This window comes from Hyaena hyaena, unplaced genomic scaffold, assembly GCF_003009895.1.
Source record: "Hyaena hyaena isolate Hyena2069 unplaced genomic scaffold, ASM300989v1 scaffold_553, whole genome shotgun sequence".
NCBI lineage: Eukaryota > Metazoa > Chordata > Mammalia > Carnivora > Hyaenidae > Hyaena > Hyaena hyaena.
In genome coordinates, this window is record NW_024081184.1 from 963791 (window position 1) to 980148 (window position 16358).

Consider the following 16358-nt stretch of genomic DNA (forward strand, 5'->3'; position numbering starts at 1 on the left):
TGTTTATTTTGATAAATACATTTATTTTTCTGCCCTAGGTAAAAACTGACCACATTGTTAAGCTCCCAAATAGGGAGTAGGTCATAAATTACCAACTTTATTTTCCAAGTTATTCTCTGTTGGTTAATAGTCAAAGTAAATATGACAGTGATTAATAATAGTGAATTTTACTGTGTACATTCCCAGAAGCAGAAAACATAATCATCTCTAATATTACCAAATCTTTCCTTATGAAAGTTTACTGTTAATATAAGTATTCAACCAGTGTTAACTTTATGTGAAAATAACATTTCTGCTTCCCCTTCCTAGGCATGTGGTGGTTCCTTAGGTAGTTGTTACAGATTTTTCACAGCAGTCCTTACTGATTTGCATTAATATACTTATATAATTTGATCTGGCTTCCATTGTGACTAGTGATTTATGCCCAAGAACTAGTTGACTGAGTTTGTAGTATATTTTCCCAGCACAAAGTAAACTGGCCCATTTGGCATATGAACTCTACATCTTGTCGTCTTTTTGAAACCCATATTCTATAAACTGAGCTAAAAGTTAAATGTAATATAAAGTAACTTAACAAAATAAAATTCCAGCCTTCTAAGGCACTGTATTTACATAGCATATATAAGTTCAAAGCATTTGGTGAAGCTGGAGTGGGAGAAAGAGGGACAGTAGTATTTGTCTCTTTTTAACCATTTAATACATGTGCATGTATTATTGGAACACAGTTAAAATTTTTTTTTGTTAAAAAATTTTTTTAAATGTTTAAAAAAATTTATTCTTAAGAGAAAGACAGAGCACTAGCAGGGAAGGGGCAGAGAGAGAGGGAGACACAGAATGTGAAGTAGGCTCCAGGCTCTGCGCTGTCAGCACAGAGCCGACTCAGGGCTTGAACTCAAGAGCCGTGAGATCATGACCTGAGCTGAAGTCAGATGCTTAACCAACTGAGTCACGCAGGAGTCCCCTAAAATGTTACTTTTAAAAGAAGTTCTAAAAAGTCTGGCAAAGTGAATAAGTGATTGTGACATGATTAGAAATCCTGCCATCTTGGATTATTTTATTATAAAAATGATTTATTTTTTTCATCCTGGATTATTTCATTATTATTTCTTAAATATTTTATTTTTAAGCAGTTTTTCTACCCAATATGGGGCCTGAACTCACAACTCTGAAATCAAAAGTTGCATGCTCTACTGACTGAGCCAGCCAGGCACCCCCTTCCCCCCCCCATTCCTGGATTACTTGAGACATGATCTGTTAATTTTAAAGTTTCTTTTTTTTTTTTTAATTTATTTCTAGGAGAGAGAGTGAGAGACAGCGCTAGCAGGGGAGGGTCAGAGAGAGAGAGGGAGTCACAGACCGAAACAGGCTCCAGGCTCTGAGCTGGCAGCACAGAGCCCCACGCGGGGCTCGAACCCACGAACTGCGAGATCATGACCTAAGCGAAAGTCGGACGCTTAACCGACTAAGCCACCCAGGCGCTAAAGTTTCTTGAATATAACTTAAGTATATAGTACTTTGTAGTATTTAACATGTATCAGATATTAATTTGTAAATGTTAATTTTTAACTTTATATACAACTATTAAAATGTATGAATTGTAGAAATTTGTTAATTTAGTATTGCTGTGGAATTGTACTGACTTTGAGTATTACCCATTAAATTCATTAAATATTAAGTCCATCAAATTATATCTAGAAGTATAATTAAAGTAAAAGTAAAATTAAATTAAAAATTTTAATTACCTTTTTCATTTTTCATTTCAGCTTTACCAACAGGGACGCTTATGTCAACTGGGCAGTGAATTTTGTGAATTGGAAGTTTTTGCTAAAGTATTGAGAGCTTTGGATAAAAGGTAAATTCCCTTTTTAAAAATTGTAGTGAACTATAAATAACCTAAATTGTATCATTGTAACTTTTTAAGTGTACAATTCAGTGACATTAAGTACCTACCCATTATTATTATTATTGTGAAACTATCAATAACACCTTGCTTTTTGTGTTCAAGAAAAGGAGTTTGAATTCGTCTTACCCATTGTGGCTGTTACATGTAATGGAGCCACATACAAGTGTAGACGACACAGCCTTTGATTATCTTTGCTATTCGCTTTGGTGTTCATGAAATTTGCTTTAAATACTATTTCTTTTTCCTAGCCCACACTTCCAGGAAAATGAGAATATAGTTTTATAAAATACTGCTAATTTCTAATATGAATATTGCCAAATTGTTTCATTTGTTTAATAAATTAATTAAGTATATACTTGTTCAATGCCCAGTATGTATCAGGTACTATTCAAGATGCTGATGCTGTGAATAAGTTCTACAACATCTCTTCCTCATGGCCTTTATATTTTAGAGAAGAATGATAAAATAATAAACAACAAATAAACAATAAATTACATAATTTCACTGTTACAGGTAACTTTGAAATGTGGCCTGTGTGCTTTAGAGAAACTTTTTAGTTAGTTGAATAATTAAAATTAATCTGTAAAATAAACGAGAACTTCATTTTGGTAAAAGAAGGCTATAGCAAAACTTTTGAAAAGCAATCTTTAAGAAAAGGTTAGCTTTCTAGGATTTGAATTTCTCTATACAATTCTAAATGTAGCCATTGTAAAGATTTAGCGGAATACCTCTCTTTCATCTCTCAGGTTATCATTCACCAAGTCAAAATCTCTTGGTAAGTGTTTAATATATTTGTGAAACTAAAAGCATGTAGTTTGACTTTTTTCCCCTTTATCCAAAGCAGTGATTCTGTTATTTACAATTTTGTTATTTAAAAGTTTTTTATTAAGATATAATTCACATACCACCACATTCACCATTTTAAATTGTATAATTAATTCAGTGTCTTTTAGTATATTCACAAGGTTTTGCAACCATCACCACCATCTAATTCTAGAACATTTTCATCACCCCAAAAAGAAATCCCGTATCCATTAACAATCACTTCCTGTTTCCTCTTACCCCCCAGCCTACCATTAATCAACTTTCTGTCTCTGAATTTACCTATTTTAGAAAAGAGAATCATATGATACATGGTCTTTTGTGACTGGCTTCTTTTACTTATAATGTTTTGAAGGTTTATTCATGTTGTTGCTTGTATCAGTACTTTCCTTTTATGGCTGAATAATTTTCTATTGTATGAATATACTATGTTTTATTTATCTGGTCATCTGTTGGTGAACATTTTGGCTGTTTGGTTATTATGATAATGCTGCTGTGAACGTTTATGGACAAGATTTTGTGTGGGCATATGTTTTCAATTGTATATATAATATGGGTGTATACATATGATAATCCTATGTTTGACTTTTTTAGTAACCTCTTAACTATTTTCCGTAGTAGGTATATAATTTTATGTTCCTACCATCAATGTGTGAGAGTTCCAATTTTTACATATTTTTGCCATCACTTTTTTAGAGTAATGATTACATCCTAGTGGGTGTGAAGTGGTATCTCACTGTGATTTTGGTTTGCATGTCCCTAATGACTAATGATGTTGAAGCATCTTTTCTTGTACTTCTTGGTCATTTGTATATTTTCTTTGGAGAAATCTCTATTCAAATCCATTTCCCATTTTTAAATTGGGTTATTGTTGAATTAGAAGATTATTTGGTTTTTTAAAGTTAGTTTTAAGGGCACCTGGCTCAGTTGGTTGAGCATCTGACTCTTGATTTCAGCTCAGGTCGTGATCTCAGGGTTGTGTGATCGAGTTCCCATCAGGCTCCATGCTGAGTATGGAGCCTGCTTAGAATTCTGTTTCTCTCCCCTGCTCCTGTTCTTTCTCTCTCTCAAATAATTTTTAAAAAAGAAAAAGTTACTATTATTCTTTATTGCCATTTGTTAACACACACAGGATCACTCTGTTATCTACTAAATAAAAATATTGAGCTAAATTGTGGATTATTATGGACTCCTAATTCATAAGGCAGAAAGTTTTTTTTTAATCTTATTCCATCTTGGAAAATAATGGTACTGTTATTTTTTAAAAAGCAAGCTAATGGACACCTGGGTGGCTCAGTCAGTTAAGTGTACAATTCTTGATTTTGGCTTAGGTCATGATTGCACAGTTCGCGAGTTCAAGCCTGCTTGGGATTCTTTCTCTGCCCCTCCCATGCTTGCTTGCACATACATGTGCACACCCATGTACATGCATTCTCTCTCTTTCTCCCTCAAATAAACTTTAAAAAAATATATAAAAGGCAAGCCAGCACTTTCCAAAACTGTAAAATATGTTAATCTTTATAAAATAATATTTTTTTCTCTTCCAGACATTTGCTTCATCATTGTTTCCAGGCTTTGATGGATCATGGTGTGAAAGTTGCTTCAGTCTTGGCCTACTCATTCAGTAGGCGGTGCTCTTACATAGCAGAATCAGATGCTGCAGTAAAAGAAAAGGCCATTCAGGTTGGCTTTGTTTTAGGTAAGTAATAGTAAAATAGAAGTGTTTCATCTTAGGACATAACTCATTAAACCTACTAATGATAAAGGATTCCACCAGAACATTCCCAAAGTCTACATAAGAAGGATATGAGAAAAACATCAGAAAAATTACATGTGATTTACTGAATGTTAACTTTGTGCCAAACACTAACGTAGGAATTTAAATGTTACCTTTTACAAATCCTCATAACATTCCAGTGATGTGATGGTATTAATGGCACTTTACAAATGAAGAAAGGTTCAGAAAAGTTAAGTAACTTGCTCAAGTCACATAGCTGGTAGCGTACTAAAAGTCTAGAATCCTGCATCTATAGATTCCTTACCACATATTTTGCTAACATGTCCTGCTGCCACCAGCCTCTTTCACCAGCTTACCCTCTGCTGTAACATGAGACTTAATCCTTTTGGGGCCTCAGTTTTTCAGTCTCTAAAATGAGGGTAATCCTGTATTTCCTGATGGGATGTTATGAGAATACTGAAACATACAGGGGGAAGGAGTCTGGGGAGGTTTTGTGTGTTATATGTAGAGAAAAATATTGTTTTTGTGTAACATTTTAAAAAAATGTTTATTTGGGGGTGCCTGGGTGGCTCAGTCAGTTAAGCAGCCAACTTTGGCTCAAGTCATGGTATCACATTTGTGAGTTTGAGCCCCGCTTTGCTGACAGCTCGGACCCTGGAGCCTGCTTTGGATTCTGTGTTCCCCTCTTTCTCTGCCTCTCCCACTTGTGCTCTCTTTCTCTCTCTCTCAAAAGTAATTAATAAACAATAAATATTAAAAAGAATTTTTTTTTAATGTTTGTTTTGAGAAACGCAGAAAATGTGAATGGGGGCAGGGCAGAAAGAGATGAAGAGAAAGAATCCCAAGCAGGCTCTGTTCTGTCAGCACAGAGCCTGACATGGGGCTTGAGCCCATGAACCGTGAGATCATAACCTGAGCTGAATCAAGAGGTGGATGCTTAAATGACTGAGCCACCCAGGCGACCCTGCTTAACATTTTATATGTTTTTTACAAATCTACAGACATAAGTATGTTTCAGGCAACTACTTATTAAAATTGTTGCTTACCCTTCTTTTCACTTTTTAAAAATTTTTTAAATAATTATAGATTCTCAGACAGTATCAAAACTGGGAATTAACTATTTTTGGGGGGGGGTGCTATTACATACACACGCGCGCATACACACACACACACACACACACACACACACACACACACACGGTTGAGTGGGGGAGGGGCAGAGAGAGGGAGACACAGAATCTGAAGCAGGCTCTAGCACAGAGCCTGATGTAGGGCTCGAACTCACGAACGGTGAAATCATGACCTGAGCCGAAGTCAGACGCTTAACCAGCTGAGCTGCCCAGGCACCCCCAAGTTTAATACTGTTGACTAGGCTACAGACCTTATTGGATATTTAAGTTTTTACATGTACTCCTGTGTGTGTTTCTATGCAGTTGATTCTGTGTAAAGGCTCATAGAACTGTCATTACCATCAAGATACATGACTGTTCCATCAACACAGACTACCTTTCATTTTTAACTTCCAACAGTAATGTGTGCACATGCATATTTTAGCTCTCTTACACATGCACATACACTTTCTTTGCCAGCAAATTTTCATGATTGTTTCTTTTAATCTTAGAATAATTCTTTGCAGTGGTCATTGACTGTTTGCTGGAAGAACTTCAGAACATTTTTCCTGAAAAGAAATTTATCCTTGGGTAGTCCCGTGGAATATAAACTGCAACTAAGAATCGTCACCAAGGAATGTCACTAACAAAAGAGTATCTATGATCTTGATGAATGTTAAGGTTGACATCCCTTTGGTCCAAGATGATTATGTAAAAATATGTAGGAGAACAATCTCAGTATCAACAAAAGTGAAAGGCAGAAAGCTTTTAGCGTTCATTGAGGTCCTCTGTCAACTCCACAAACATTTATACCAATGTCTGGCTACTATAATGAGCCAGATTGAAGGAATATCTTGGAGGTAGAACTCATAGTTATTGGTCTTGATCCTAAAATTACCACAACAGTGGAAAAACTTCATACCAAAAGTATATACTGATGGAGACAATTGTTTTTAATAATAGCTTTATTGAGATGTTCTTTGAGATTGGGTATAAAGAGACTGAGAATGTTAGGATCATTGAACTATATGGCTAATTAACTGGAAAATGTCAATTCTTAGGCTATGGAGTATTTTTAGAGAGTTAAAACTCTTAACTCCTTATTCAAGATCTCAACTTTGATCTAGTTCCCCTAGTTTGAAAGTTTTTGTTTTGTTTTGTTTTTTGCTTCACAGTGTCTTTGTTTTGGGCTAAACACAGGACTTTAATATTATGGGTATTTTTGTTTTAGATAATACTAATTGTAAGCATGTCATTTTAGCTTTCAAGTGATTTATAAAATTTTTTTAAAAAGTATTAAATTATCTAAAATTATTTAAAGTTACTGGTTTTCTTGTTCTTTAGGTGGCTTTCTTTCAGATGCAGGCTGGTACAGTGATGCTGAGAAAGTTTTTCTGTCCTGCCTTCAGTTGTGTACTCTACATGATGAGATGCTTCATTGGTTTCGTGCAGTAGAATGTTGTGTGAGGTAAGTTGGAGCAGATCCTACTGTAATGGTCCTTAGTGGCTTTTATAGTTTTAGCTTGTATAAGTATACTTCCAACAGCTGAATAAACCTCGGAGGTGATATTTATATGTCATAGTTTCGTTAGTCTGGCTTCCTATCTCTGGTCACCAAAATACAGTTAACTTGCTATAGGCATCTTAGTTTAAATTTGAATATTATGAACCAGACTGTATATTTTATGTATATAAGTATTTTTATGTTTGTTTTTAAGAAAGAGAGCATGAGAGTGGGGAAAGGCAGAGAGAAGGGGAGACAGAGGATCTGAAGCAGGCTCTGTGCTGACAGTAGAGAGCTCAATTCAGCTCAAACTCAAAACCATGAGATGATGACCTGAGCCAAAGTCAGACACTTAACTGACTGAGCCACCCATGTGCCCCTGTTATATGTATGTTTTTGCTATGTCACAGAGCCTGTGCATTCATTCACTCAACATTTATTTATTGAATGCCTCAGCGTACCCAGAATTGTGCTAGGCACTGGATGCTGGGAAAATAAAAACATGTTTCTCTTGGGTGTTTATTTTTTTACTCCTATTTGCATTTCTAGAATTGTGTAATAAGATTAGTATTTTATATATAAATTTTCTTAAACGTACATTTTTTTAAACAGATGTACTTAAAGGAAAGGCAGGCTAGTCTAGAAGTAACTGTTCTTTTTTACTCTTTGTTTTTCTATGTAACATTTAGTTATAGCTATTTTCATGTAAGTTTTCTTTCCCCAGATTTGATTTGACATTTTTTTATGTTTATTTATTTTTGAGAGAGCTAGAGCCCATGCATATGGGAGCAGGGGAGGAGCAGAGAGAGAGGGAGATAGGATCTGAAGTGGGCTCTGTGCTGATACAGAGAGCCCCATATGGGGCTTGAACTCAGGAACCATGAGATCATATGAGCCAAAATCAAGAGTCAGGCACTCAACTGAGCCACCCAGGTGCCCCATCTTGCTCAGTCTTAAAGTGAATATATTCATAAGCTAATAACTTCTAAACTTACATATTTTCCTTTCAAACAGTGAATAGGTTAATCAGTTAAATAGTAATTGCTTTTGACAATAGCTGTTGAACAAGTAGATGCAAATGTATTTTCTCATAAAAATAACATACTATGGGAGGGGTGCCTGAGTGGCTCAGTCAGTTGAGTGTCTGACTTCAGCTTAGGTCATGACCTCACAGTTCATGAATTTGAACCCTGCTTCGGCCTCGCTGCTATCAGTGCAAAGCCTGTTTCTGATCTTCTGTCCCTCTGTCTCTGCCCCTCCCCTGCTGGTGCACCCTCTCTCAAAAACAAAACATTAAAAAAGAATAACATACTATGGGAAAGAGGGTATATGAGAAATCTGTACCTTCTCAGTTTTACTGTGAACCTAAAACTGGCCTTAAAAATAAAATATTTTTTTAAATGATTAAATAAAATTCAATACTTACATTCTAGAACCACATTTGGAGAACCTTGAAAACCTGCCTTTTCATTAGACTGAGTATATTGAGGCAAAATTAGATCCTCAGTTGGATCTATAAGTTTCTTGGATCCTTCATCCTGCTCTGTCAGCCCAGATGGACATACAAGACCCTGAAGAGTCTCCATATGTTTAATTTGTACTTTTGTTTCAATAGGCACCCAGCAGGAACTGGAGAAAATATCAAGCTGTGCATTTCTGGCTTAAAATATTTAGTTTGCTATCCCATCATATGCCAATTATTAAATAATTTCTTTTTTTTTTTTAATTTTTTTAAATGTTTTGTTTATTTCTGAGAGAGAGACAGTATGAGCAGAGGAGGTTCAGAGAGAGAGGGAGATACAGAATCTGAAACAGACTCGCTCCAGGCTCTGAGCTAGCTGTCAGCACAGAGCCCGACGCGGGGCTCGAACCCACAAACTGGGAGATCATGACCTGAGCCAAAGTCAGACGCTTAACTGACTGAGCCACCCAGGTACCCCTATTAAATAATTTCTAGAAATTTATTTTTAGGGGGAATGTCTACAGTGAATCTTGTTGGAAATGCAATTTTTAGTATTGTAGACATGAGAGGTGAATACTGTTCATTCTGTAAATTTACAGTCTATGCTGAGTTTAACCTTTTCCTCATTGAACCATTTGGATAACTGTCAACTCTGTATCTCTAATACCTGTCCTTTTTTCTCAAGGTCTTTTTTTTTTTTAATAGTTTATTGTGAAGTTGGTTTCCATATAACACCCAGTGCTCATCCCCACAAGTGCCCTTCCCCATGCCCATCACCCCCCTTCCCCGTCCCCACCCTCATCAGTCCTCAGTTTGTTCTCAGCATTCAAGAGTCTCTCATGGTTTGCCTCCCTCCATCTCCCCCACTATTTTTCAAGGTCTTTTTGGTGGGGGGAGGAGGGGCGGACTGTTGTAATACCTTCTGTCCTGGTTGTCTTGCTTTCGCTCTTGGCTTTATTATAATCCATCTTGCACACTGTAGCCAGAGCAGTCTTTCTAGAGTTGCACTATCCAGTATGGAGTCATTAACCATATATGACTTGTTTAAATTAATTAAAGTTTAAAATCAGTCCTCAGTCACATTAGGCACATTTCAGATACTCAGTAGACACTTGTGGCTGGTGGCTACCAGATTGAGCAGAACAGATATAGAACATTTCAGGAGATTCTATTAGCATTATTCTAGAGCATAAATCAAATCTCACTATTACAGCCAAAACTCCTTACCCTGACCTAGCAAGGCCCTATTAAATCTTTCTTATCTCTGCTTTCTCATTTCTCTTTTTTTTCTTTTAATTTTTAATGTTTTATTTATTTTAGAAAGAGAGAGAGAGCATGAGCAGGGAGGAGCAGAGAGAGATGGAAACACAGAATCCAAAGCAGGCTCCCGGGTCCGATCTGTCAGCACAGACCTTGACTTGGGGCTCAAACCCATGGACCATGAAATCATGACTTGAGCCGAAGTCGGACATTCAATCAACTGAGCCACCCAGACGCCTCTCTCTCTCTTTTTTTGCTTGTTTATTTTGAAAGGATGGAAGAGAGAAGGGAGGGAGGGGCAGAGAGAAAGGGAGAGAGAGAATCCCAAGCAGCCTCCACACTGTCAGCACAGAGTCCCACTCAGGGCTTGATCTCCCAAACTGAGATCATGACCTGAGGTGAGATTGAGTTGGATTCTTAACCAACTGAGCCACCCAGACACCCCTGTTTTCTCATCTCTTTTTACATAATCCTTTATTCGTAATACCTCAGACATGTTGGTCTTCTGTCTGTTCTTTGATTATGCCAGATTTTTTTTCCCTTTCGCAGGGCTTTTGCACTTGTTATTCCTTCTGTGTGAAACATGCTTCCTCGCAGACCTTCACATGATTGTTTCTTCTACATTTAGGTTATCAACTCAAATGTTAACCTTCTCAAGAGAATCCTTCCCTGTCTAGCCTGAGAACCTCCTTTAAGAAGTTTCTGATCATGGGGCACCTGGCTGGCTCAGTCAGTAGAGCATGACTCTTGATCTTAGGGTTGCGAGTTGGAGCCCCACATTGGATATAGAGATTTCTTGTTTTGTTTTTAATGTTTATTTATCTTGAGAGAGAGTGTGTGTGTGAGCAGGGGAGTGGCAGAGATATGAGGAGAGAGAATTCCAAGCAGGCTTCTTGCTGTCAGCGCAGAGCCCAACACAGGGCTCAAACTCATGAACTGCGAGATCATGACCTGAGCTGAAATCAGATCCCCAACCAACTGAGCCACCCAGGCACCTAGATTCAGAGATTCCTTAAAATATATATATTTTTTAATATATATATATTTTTTTTAATTTGAGAGAGAGTAAGAGTGAGTGGAAGAGAGGTGTCGGGGTGGAGATTGAGAGAGAATCTCAAGCAGACTCCACGCTGAGTGTAGGCTCAATCACATGGCCCTGGAATCATGATCTGAGATGAAATCAGGAGTTGGATACTTAACTGATTGAGCCACCCAGGTGCCCCAAAAATAAATCTTTAAAAAAAAAAAAAAAGAAGAAGAAGCAGCTCCTGAACATATTGCCTTATTTTTATAAGATTGATAGCATTTATATTTTTTTAAGTTTATTTGTTTATTTTGAGGGAGAAACGCATAGAGAGGGAGGGAGAGAATCCCAAGCAGAGAGCCTGATGCAAGACTTGAGCTCTCAGAACCATGAGATCATGACTTGCGCTGAAATCAAGAATTGAATGCTTACCTGACTGAGCCACCCAGGCACCCTGCATTTATTTTTAAATAAAAGCCTTACTTTTTGGTATGTTTGCCTACCTATCCTATACTCCTTTCCCCTAGAGTAAAGCTTCTTAGAGTCTCATTTACCACTATATCCCTTTCACTTAGAAAAATGACTGGCACATGGGGCGCCTGGGTGGCATAGTCGGTTAAGCGTCCGACTTTCGCTTAGGTCATGATCTCGCGGTTCGTGGGTTCGAGCCCTGCGTCGGGCTCTGTGCTGACTGCCAGCCCAGAGCCTGGAGCCTGTTTCAGAGTCTGTGATTCCCTCTCTCTCTGACCCTCCCCTGCTCATGCTGTCTCTCTCTCTCTCTCTCTCCTAGAAATAAATAAAAAAAAAAAAACATTAAAAAAAAAAAATGACTGGCACATATTAGGTGTTCAGTCAATAATTGACTGTAAGAGTCTCTCAAAACTTTATCATCTGAACTACTGTATTTCTTTTTCCAGTAATTCTTTACTAGATTTCAGTTCTGTTTTCCTGTGTGTGGTTTCCATTGTGACAGAGATCATTGCACACGACTTGGCCATTAGATCAGCAATTTGGCAGTCAAGTGACGTTGTCTCTTTGTTCTATATCAGTACACTAACTTTCACTTTAAAAATTTTCTGTATACCAGGGTGGCTGGGTGACTCAGTCAGTTAAGTGTCTGACTTCGGCTTGGATCATGATCTTACAGTCCGTGGGTTTGAGCCCTGCGTTGGGAGCTCTGCTGTCAGCACAGAGCCTGGAGCTCTTCAGATTCTCTGTCCTTCCTCTTTGTCCCTTCCCCACTCATGCTCTCGCTCTCTCTCAAAAATAAAACATTGAAAAATTTTTTTTATTTGAAATGTATACAAAAACATGCATTTTTATACTTTTACACTTCTGCTTAAAAATATAAATCCATTCAATTCACCATTCTAGAAAAGCCTGAAAATTACTACACTTTAAGTTGAAATTTGGTGTTATAAAAAATTTAGAATTTTTAGTTAACCTTAGTTTATTATTTTGCTTGAGGGTTTTAGTCTTTTCTAAAAGCAGATAGCTGTATGGAGAATGTCAGAAGGATGCACACTGGCATTGTATGTTTGCTACCTTATTGAGTTATTTTTGTTAATTTGAAATTATTCCATCTGTTTTCCCTGGCTGTACAAAGAAATGATAGAGATTAGAAAATTGTTAGACAGCTCTCATCCTGGGTCATTGATCTTTCTTTCACTTTTGGTGTAGATTGAAAAAATACATTTTAAATATCTGGTTTTTATATTTCTGAAGAATTCTTGCCAGATTTTCCATACTTAGTTTCTTTTAAATGATTTTTACACCCTGCTCCCTCTCAGGGCTGAGCAATTTCAGAAGATTGTAGTGGCATGATACATGCACATAAAGTTCTAGCCAGCATTATAATATATACATAAATATATGTCAGGTCCTCACTGTTCTGTCTTGCATAGTCTATACAGGTGTATATAGTCTGTTGGTATCACAGTCTGACTGGACGCATTTTGCTACTCTTACATATCATTAGATACTGTACGTGGTTTTACAGTTGCTTTGTGTAAAGAACTCTCTATTTTTCCACCATAGAAGATAAAGGTTATGAGAGAAATAGGTGACAATACCACTGTTTTCAGTCAACTTACCTTACTGGAAAGATAATAAAAATGAACATTTATGAAGCAACATGAGATAAAGTAAGTTACTGATCAAATGTTGCACAAATGGACTAGAAAAAAAAGAAAGTAATGGTAGGTAATAGTATTTCATGTTGGTCTTATTTTTTCATTGTTTTCTGATTTTTTTATAATGAGACTGCATTACTTTTGGATTTGGAACAAAAAAAGTTAAAGGTTAGGTGTAGCACATACTGAGTACACAAAATATACAAAATAAAGAAGAAAAAGAATCAGAGTTGGGTGAGATTAACCATGGGTAGTATTCTGGGAAGAGACAACACTTTATGTGCTTTAGTCAGTCCTGGTTTGGGCCAGACAGTTATTTTCCAGTGCTGCTGTACTTCTTGCATCTAGTTTCCTTAACTCATTTGAGTAGTATTAAGTAGTGATCTGTGAGAGGACCATGCTAGAAATATCAAAAATAGAGGAATGTTATTTCTGCTTTTGCAGGTTGCTTCACGTGCGAAATGGAAACTGCAAGTATCACTTGGGTGAAGAAACGTTTAAGTTAGCTCAGACATATATGGATAAACTCTCAAAACATGGCCAGCAAGCAAACAAAGCTGCACTGTATGGAGAACTGTGTGCACTACTGTTTGCAAAAAGTCACTATGATGAGGTGAGTATTTTGAAGTGCATTTCATTGTGATCAGCAAATGGCTATAAACAGGATAAAATCAAAACAAACAGAGAAACAAAAAAAGAAAGAACAAACTAGTAGTTATGGGGTGGGGGTATGGGCAAAATAGGTGAGGGATATTAAGAGATACAGAACATCCAGTTACAAAATAAATAAGTCATGGGACTGTAGTCAGTGATATTGTAATGTATGGTGACAGATGGAACTATACTTACTATGGTGAACATAGCATAATTTATAAAATTGTCAAATTATTGCATTGTATCCTGAATCTACTATAATGTTGCATGTCAACTGTACTTCAAAGTAAAAAAAAAGATGGGGGTGCCTGGCTGCCTCAGTTGGTAGAGCTTGTGACTCTTGATCTCAGGGTTTGTAAGGTTGAGCCCCACATTGGGTGTAGAGATTACTTAAAAAAATAAAATTTATTTAAAACATAAAAATAAATAATAAAATAAATAAATTTTAAAGGATAAATCATAAGTCTTGTATTTGTTTTAATAGATCATATTTTTACATATCGGATTTACTTAAAGCAGTACACATTTGCAATGGAGTATTTAAAATGAGACGAAAAGTACTCTGTGAGATGTAATTTAAACATACACATGTATGATTTATGGCCTATTTTTGTTTTTAATTTGACCAAATGTATTGCTATCTAAATTATTTTGATGGGCATGCTCTGTCAAATGAACCTGTAATAGATATGCAGCTCTGAATTCTCATAACTTGAAGACATTCATTTTAATGGAAGCTAGATTTTATTTATTACGCTTTATTGCATTGTTTTTCTCCTTCTTCTGCCTTATAAGAAAGGTAACTTCTCTCCTGTCTTTATACTATTAAATTAATGCTTCAGTGCTAATGAATATGTAGTTGAGAAGCGATCTGTCTTTTTAACTCCTTTACTTAGTTGCTTTATTTATGGAAGGATTTCATAACTATGTTATGCTGCCACATAACTGTCATTTAGCTTTCATGTTTTGTAATTCTCCCTATCTTGATTTTTGCCTCATTAAATATTCCATATTTTTCATGAAGGAAAATTACAATTGGAGATAAAGCTAGAAAACTCTAGAATGATTATACAGTTGTATGCAACCCTGATGCTAGGGTCATCCTGCTATTCATATCCATGTAAGAAGACATCAAACCCACCTGTAAAAATCTAAAACCTTTATCAACATGCCTGCAAATTTCTTAGGGGGGCTTATGGATGTTTTTCTGGTTACATTTGATGATGAATCCTGGGTCTGCTGAATTGGTTCTGTTGATGGATTGTTTTGCTGCCCCTTCTATGCAATGATTGTTCCGTAGCTTCTCAACCCAAATATAGAATTTGGCCTCTTTCTTACATTTCACACACCAAGAACAAAAAACCCCATTCACGGAAGCCCTTTGTGTAGATAGCTGACTTTACTGGAAATGAGAGAGAGATCTCTAACAACAGTTTGAGTATTAGAAATGCCTACCTTAAGGGGCACCTGGGTGGCTCATTCAGTTAGTCATCCAACTCGTGATCTCAGCTCAGGTCTTTTTTTTTTCCCCAAGTTTATTTATTTTGAGAGATTGTGCACACATGCTCCCACAAGTGGAGGAGGGGGAGAGAAGGAGAAAGAGAATCCCAAGAAGGCTCCAGCACAGAGCCCAACGCGAGGCTCCATCTCACCAACCCTGAGATCATAACCTCAGCCAAAATCAAGTCTGATATTTAACCAGCTGAGCCACCCAGGCACCCCTCAGCTCAGGTCTTGATCTCAGGGACACGAATGCAAGCCTGGGATTGTGTTACAAGCTGGGTGTGAAGCCTACTTAACAAAAAAGAGGGGCATCTGGGTAGTTCAGTTGGTTAAGCGTCTGACATCAGCTCAAGTCATGATTTCATGGTTCATGAGTTCAAGCCACATGTCAGGCTCCATGCTGATAGCTCAGAGCCTAGAGCCTGCTTCAGGTTCTGTCTGCCTCTCTTTCTGCCTTTCTCTCTCTGCCTTTCTCACTTTCCCACTCTCCTCCTCTCAAAAAATGAATAAACATTTTTTAAAAATAAAAAAAAGGTGGGGACGCCTGAATGCCTAAGTCAGTAAGCGTCCGACTTCGGCTCAGGTCATGATCTCACAGTTTGTGGGTTCGAGCCCCACGTCGGGCTCTGTGCTGACAGCCAGCTCAGAGCCTGGAGCCTGTTTCAGATTCTGTGTCTCCCTCTCTCTCTGACCCTCCCCTGCTCATGCTGTCTCATGTTTTATTTATTTCTGAGAAAGAGACAGCATGAGCAGGGGAGGGTCAGAGAGAGAGGGAGACACAGAATCTGAAACAGGCTCCAGGCTCTGAGCTGGCTGTCAGCACAGAGCCCGACGTGGGGCTCGAACCCACAAACTGTGAGATCATGACCTGAGCCGAAGTCGGATGCTTATCCGACTGAGCCACTCAGGTGCCCCAAGAGGTACCTACTCTTAAAGTTCTTCAGGTGCCCCACCAGCTTTTTATATCTCTGCATCGGAACTCATCTTAGCCACCTCTGATTCCTCTTTTCATTCCTGTTGTTCATACTGCCCCCGGGAACTCTGCAGTCTTCTTTCTGTTACATAGAGTGATTCATATCTTGCCATTCTTTGCTTCATACCCAGTTCCACCGATATCTTAACATGTCCAGACCCACCAGTGTATTCAGTGGAACAAAAATGCCTTTTATTTACCAGTTTCCACTTTTCTTTACTAGGCAGTTACTATTTAATTGACAGTTATTTTCTGTCTCTGTTTAGATTAGGTT

General features: G+C 37.4%; 1 protein-coding gene across 1 annotated transcript in view; it reads left to right on the plus strand.

The window, feature by feature from the left end:
- APPBP2 (amyloid beta precursor protein binding protein 2) overlaps window positions 1-16358 on the plus strand; it is a 52916-nt gene that overhangs the window by 19269 nt on the left and 17289 nt on the right. Inside the window, exons 2-5 of the mRNA XM_039255991.1 lie at window positions 1764-1852; window positions 4273-4424; window positions 6917-7040; window positions 13399-13567. Coding sequence (XP_039111922.1) covers window positions 1764-1852; window positions 4273-4424; window positions 6917-7040; window positions 13399-13567 — 534 coding nt within the window. The remainder of the gene's footprint in view (window positions 1-1763; window positions 1853-4272; window positions 4425-6916; window positions 7041-13398; window positions 13568-16358) is intronic.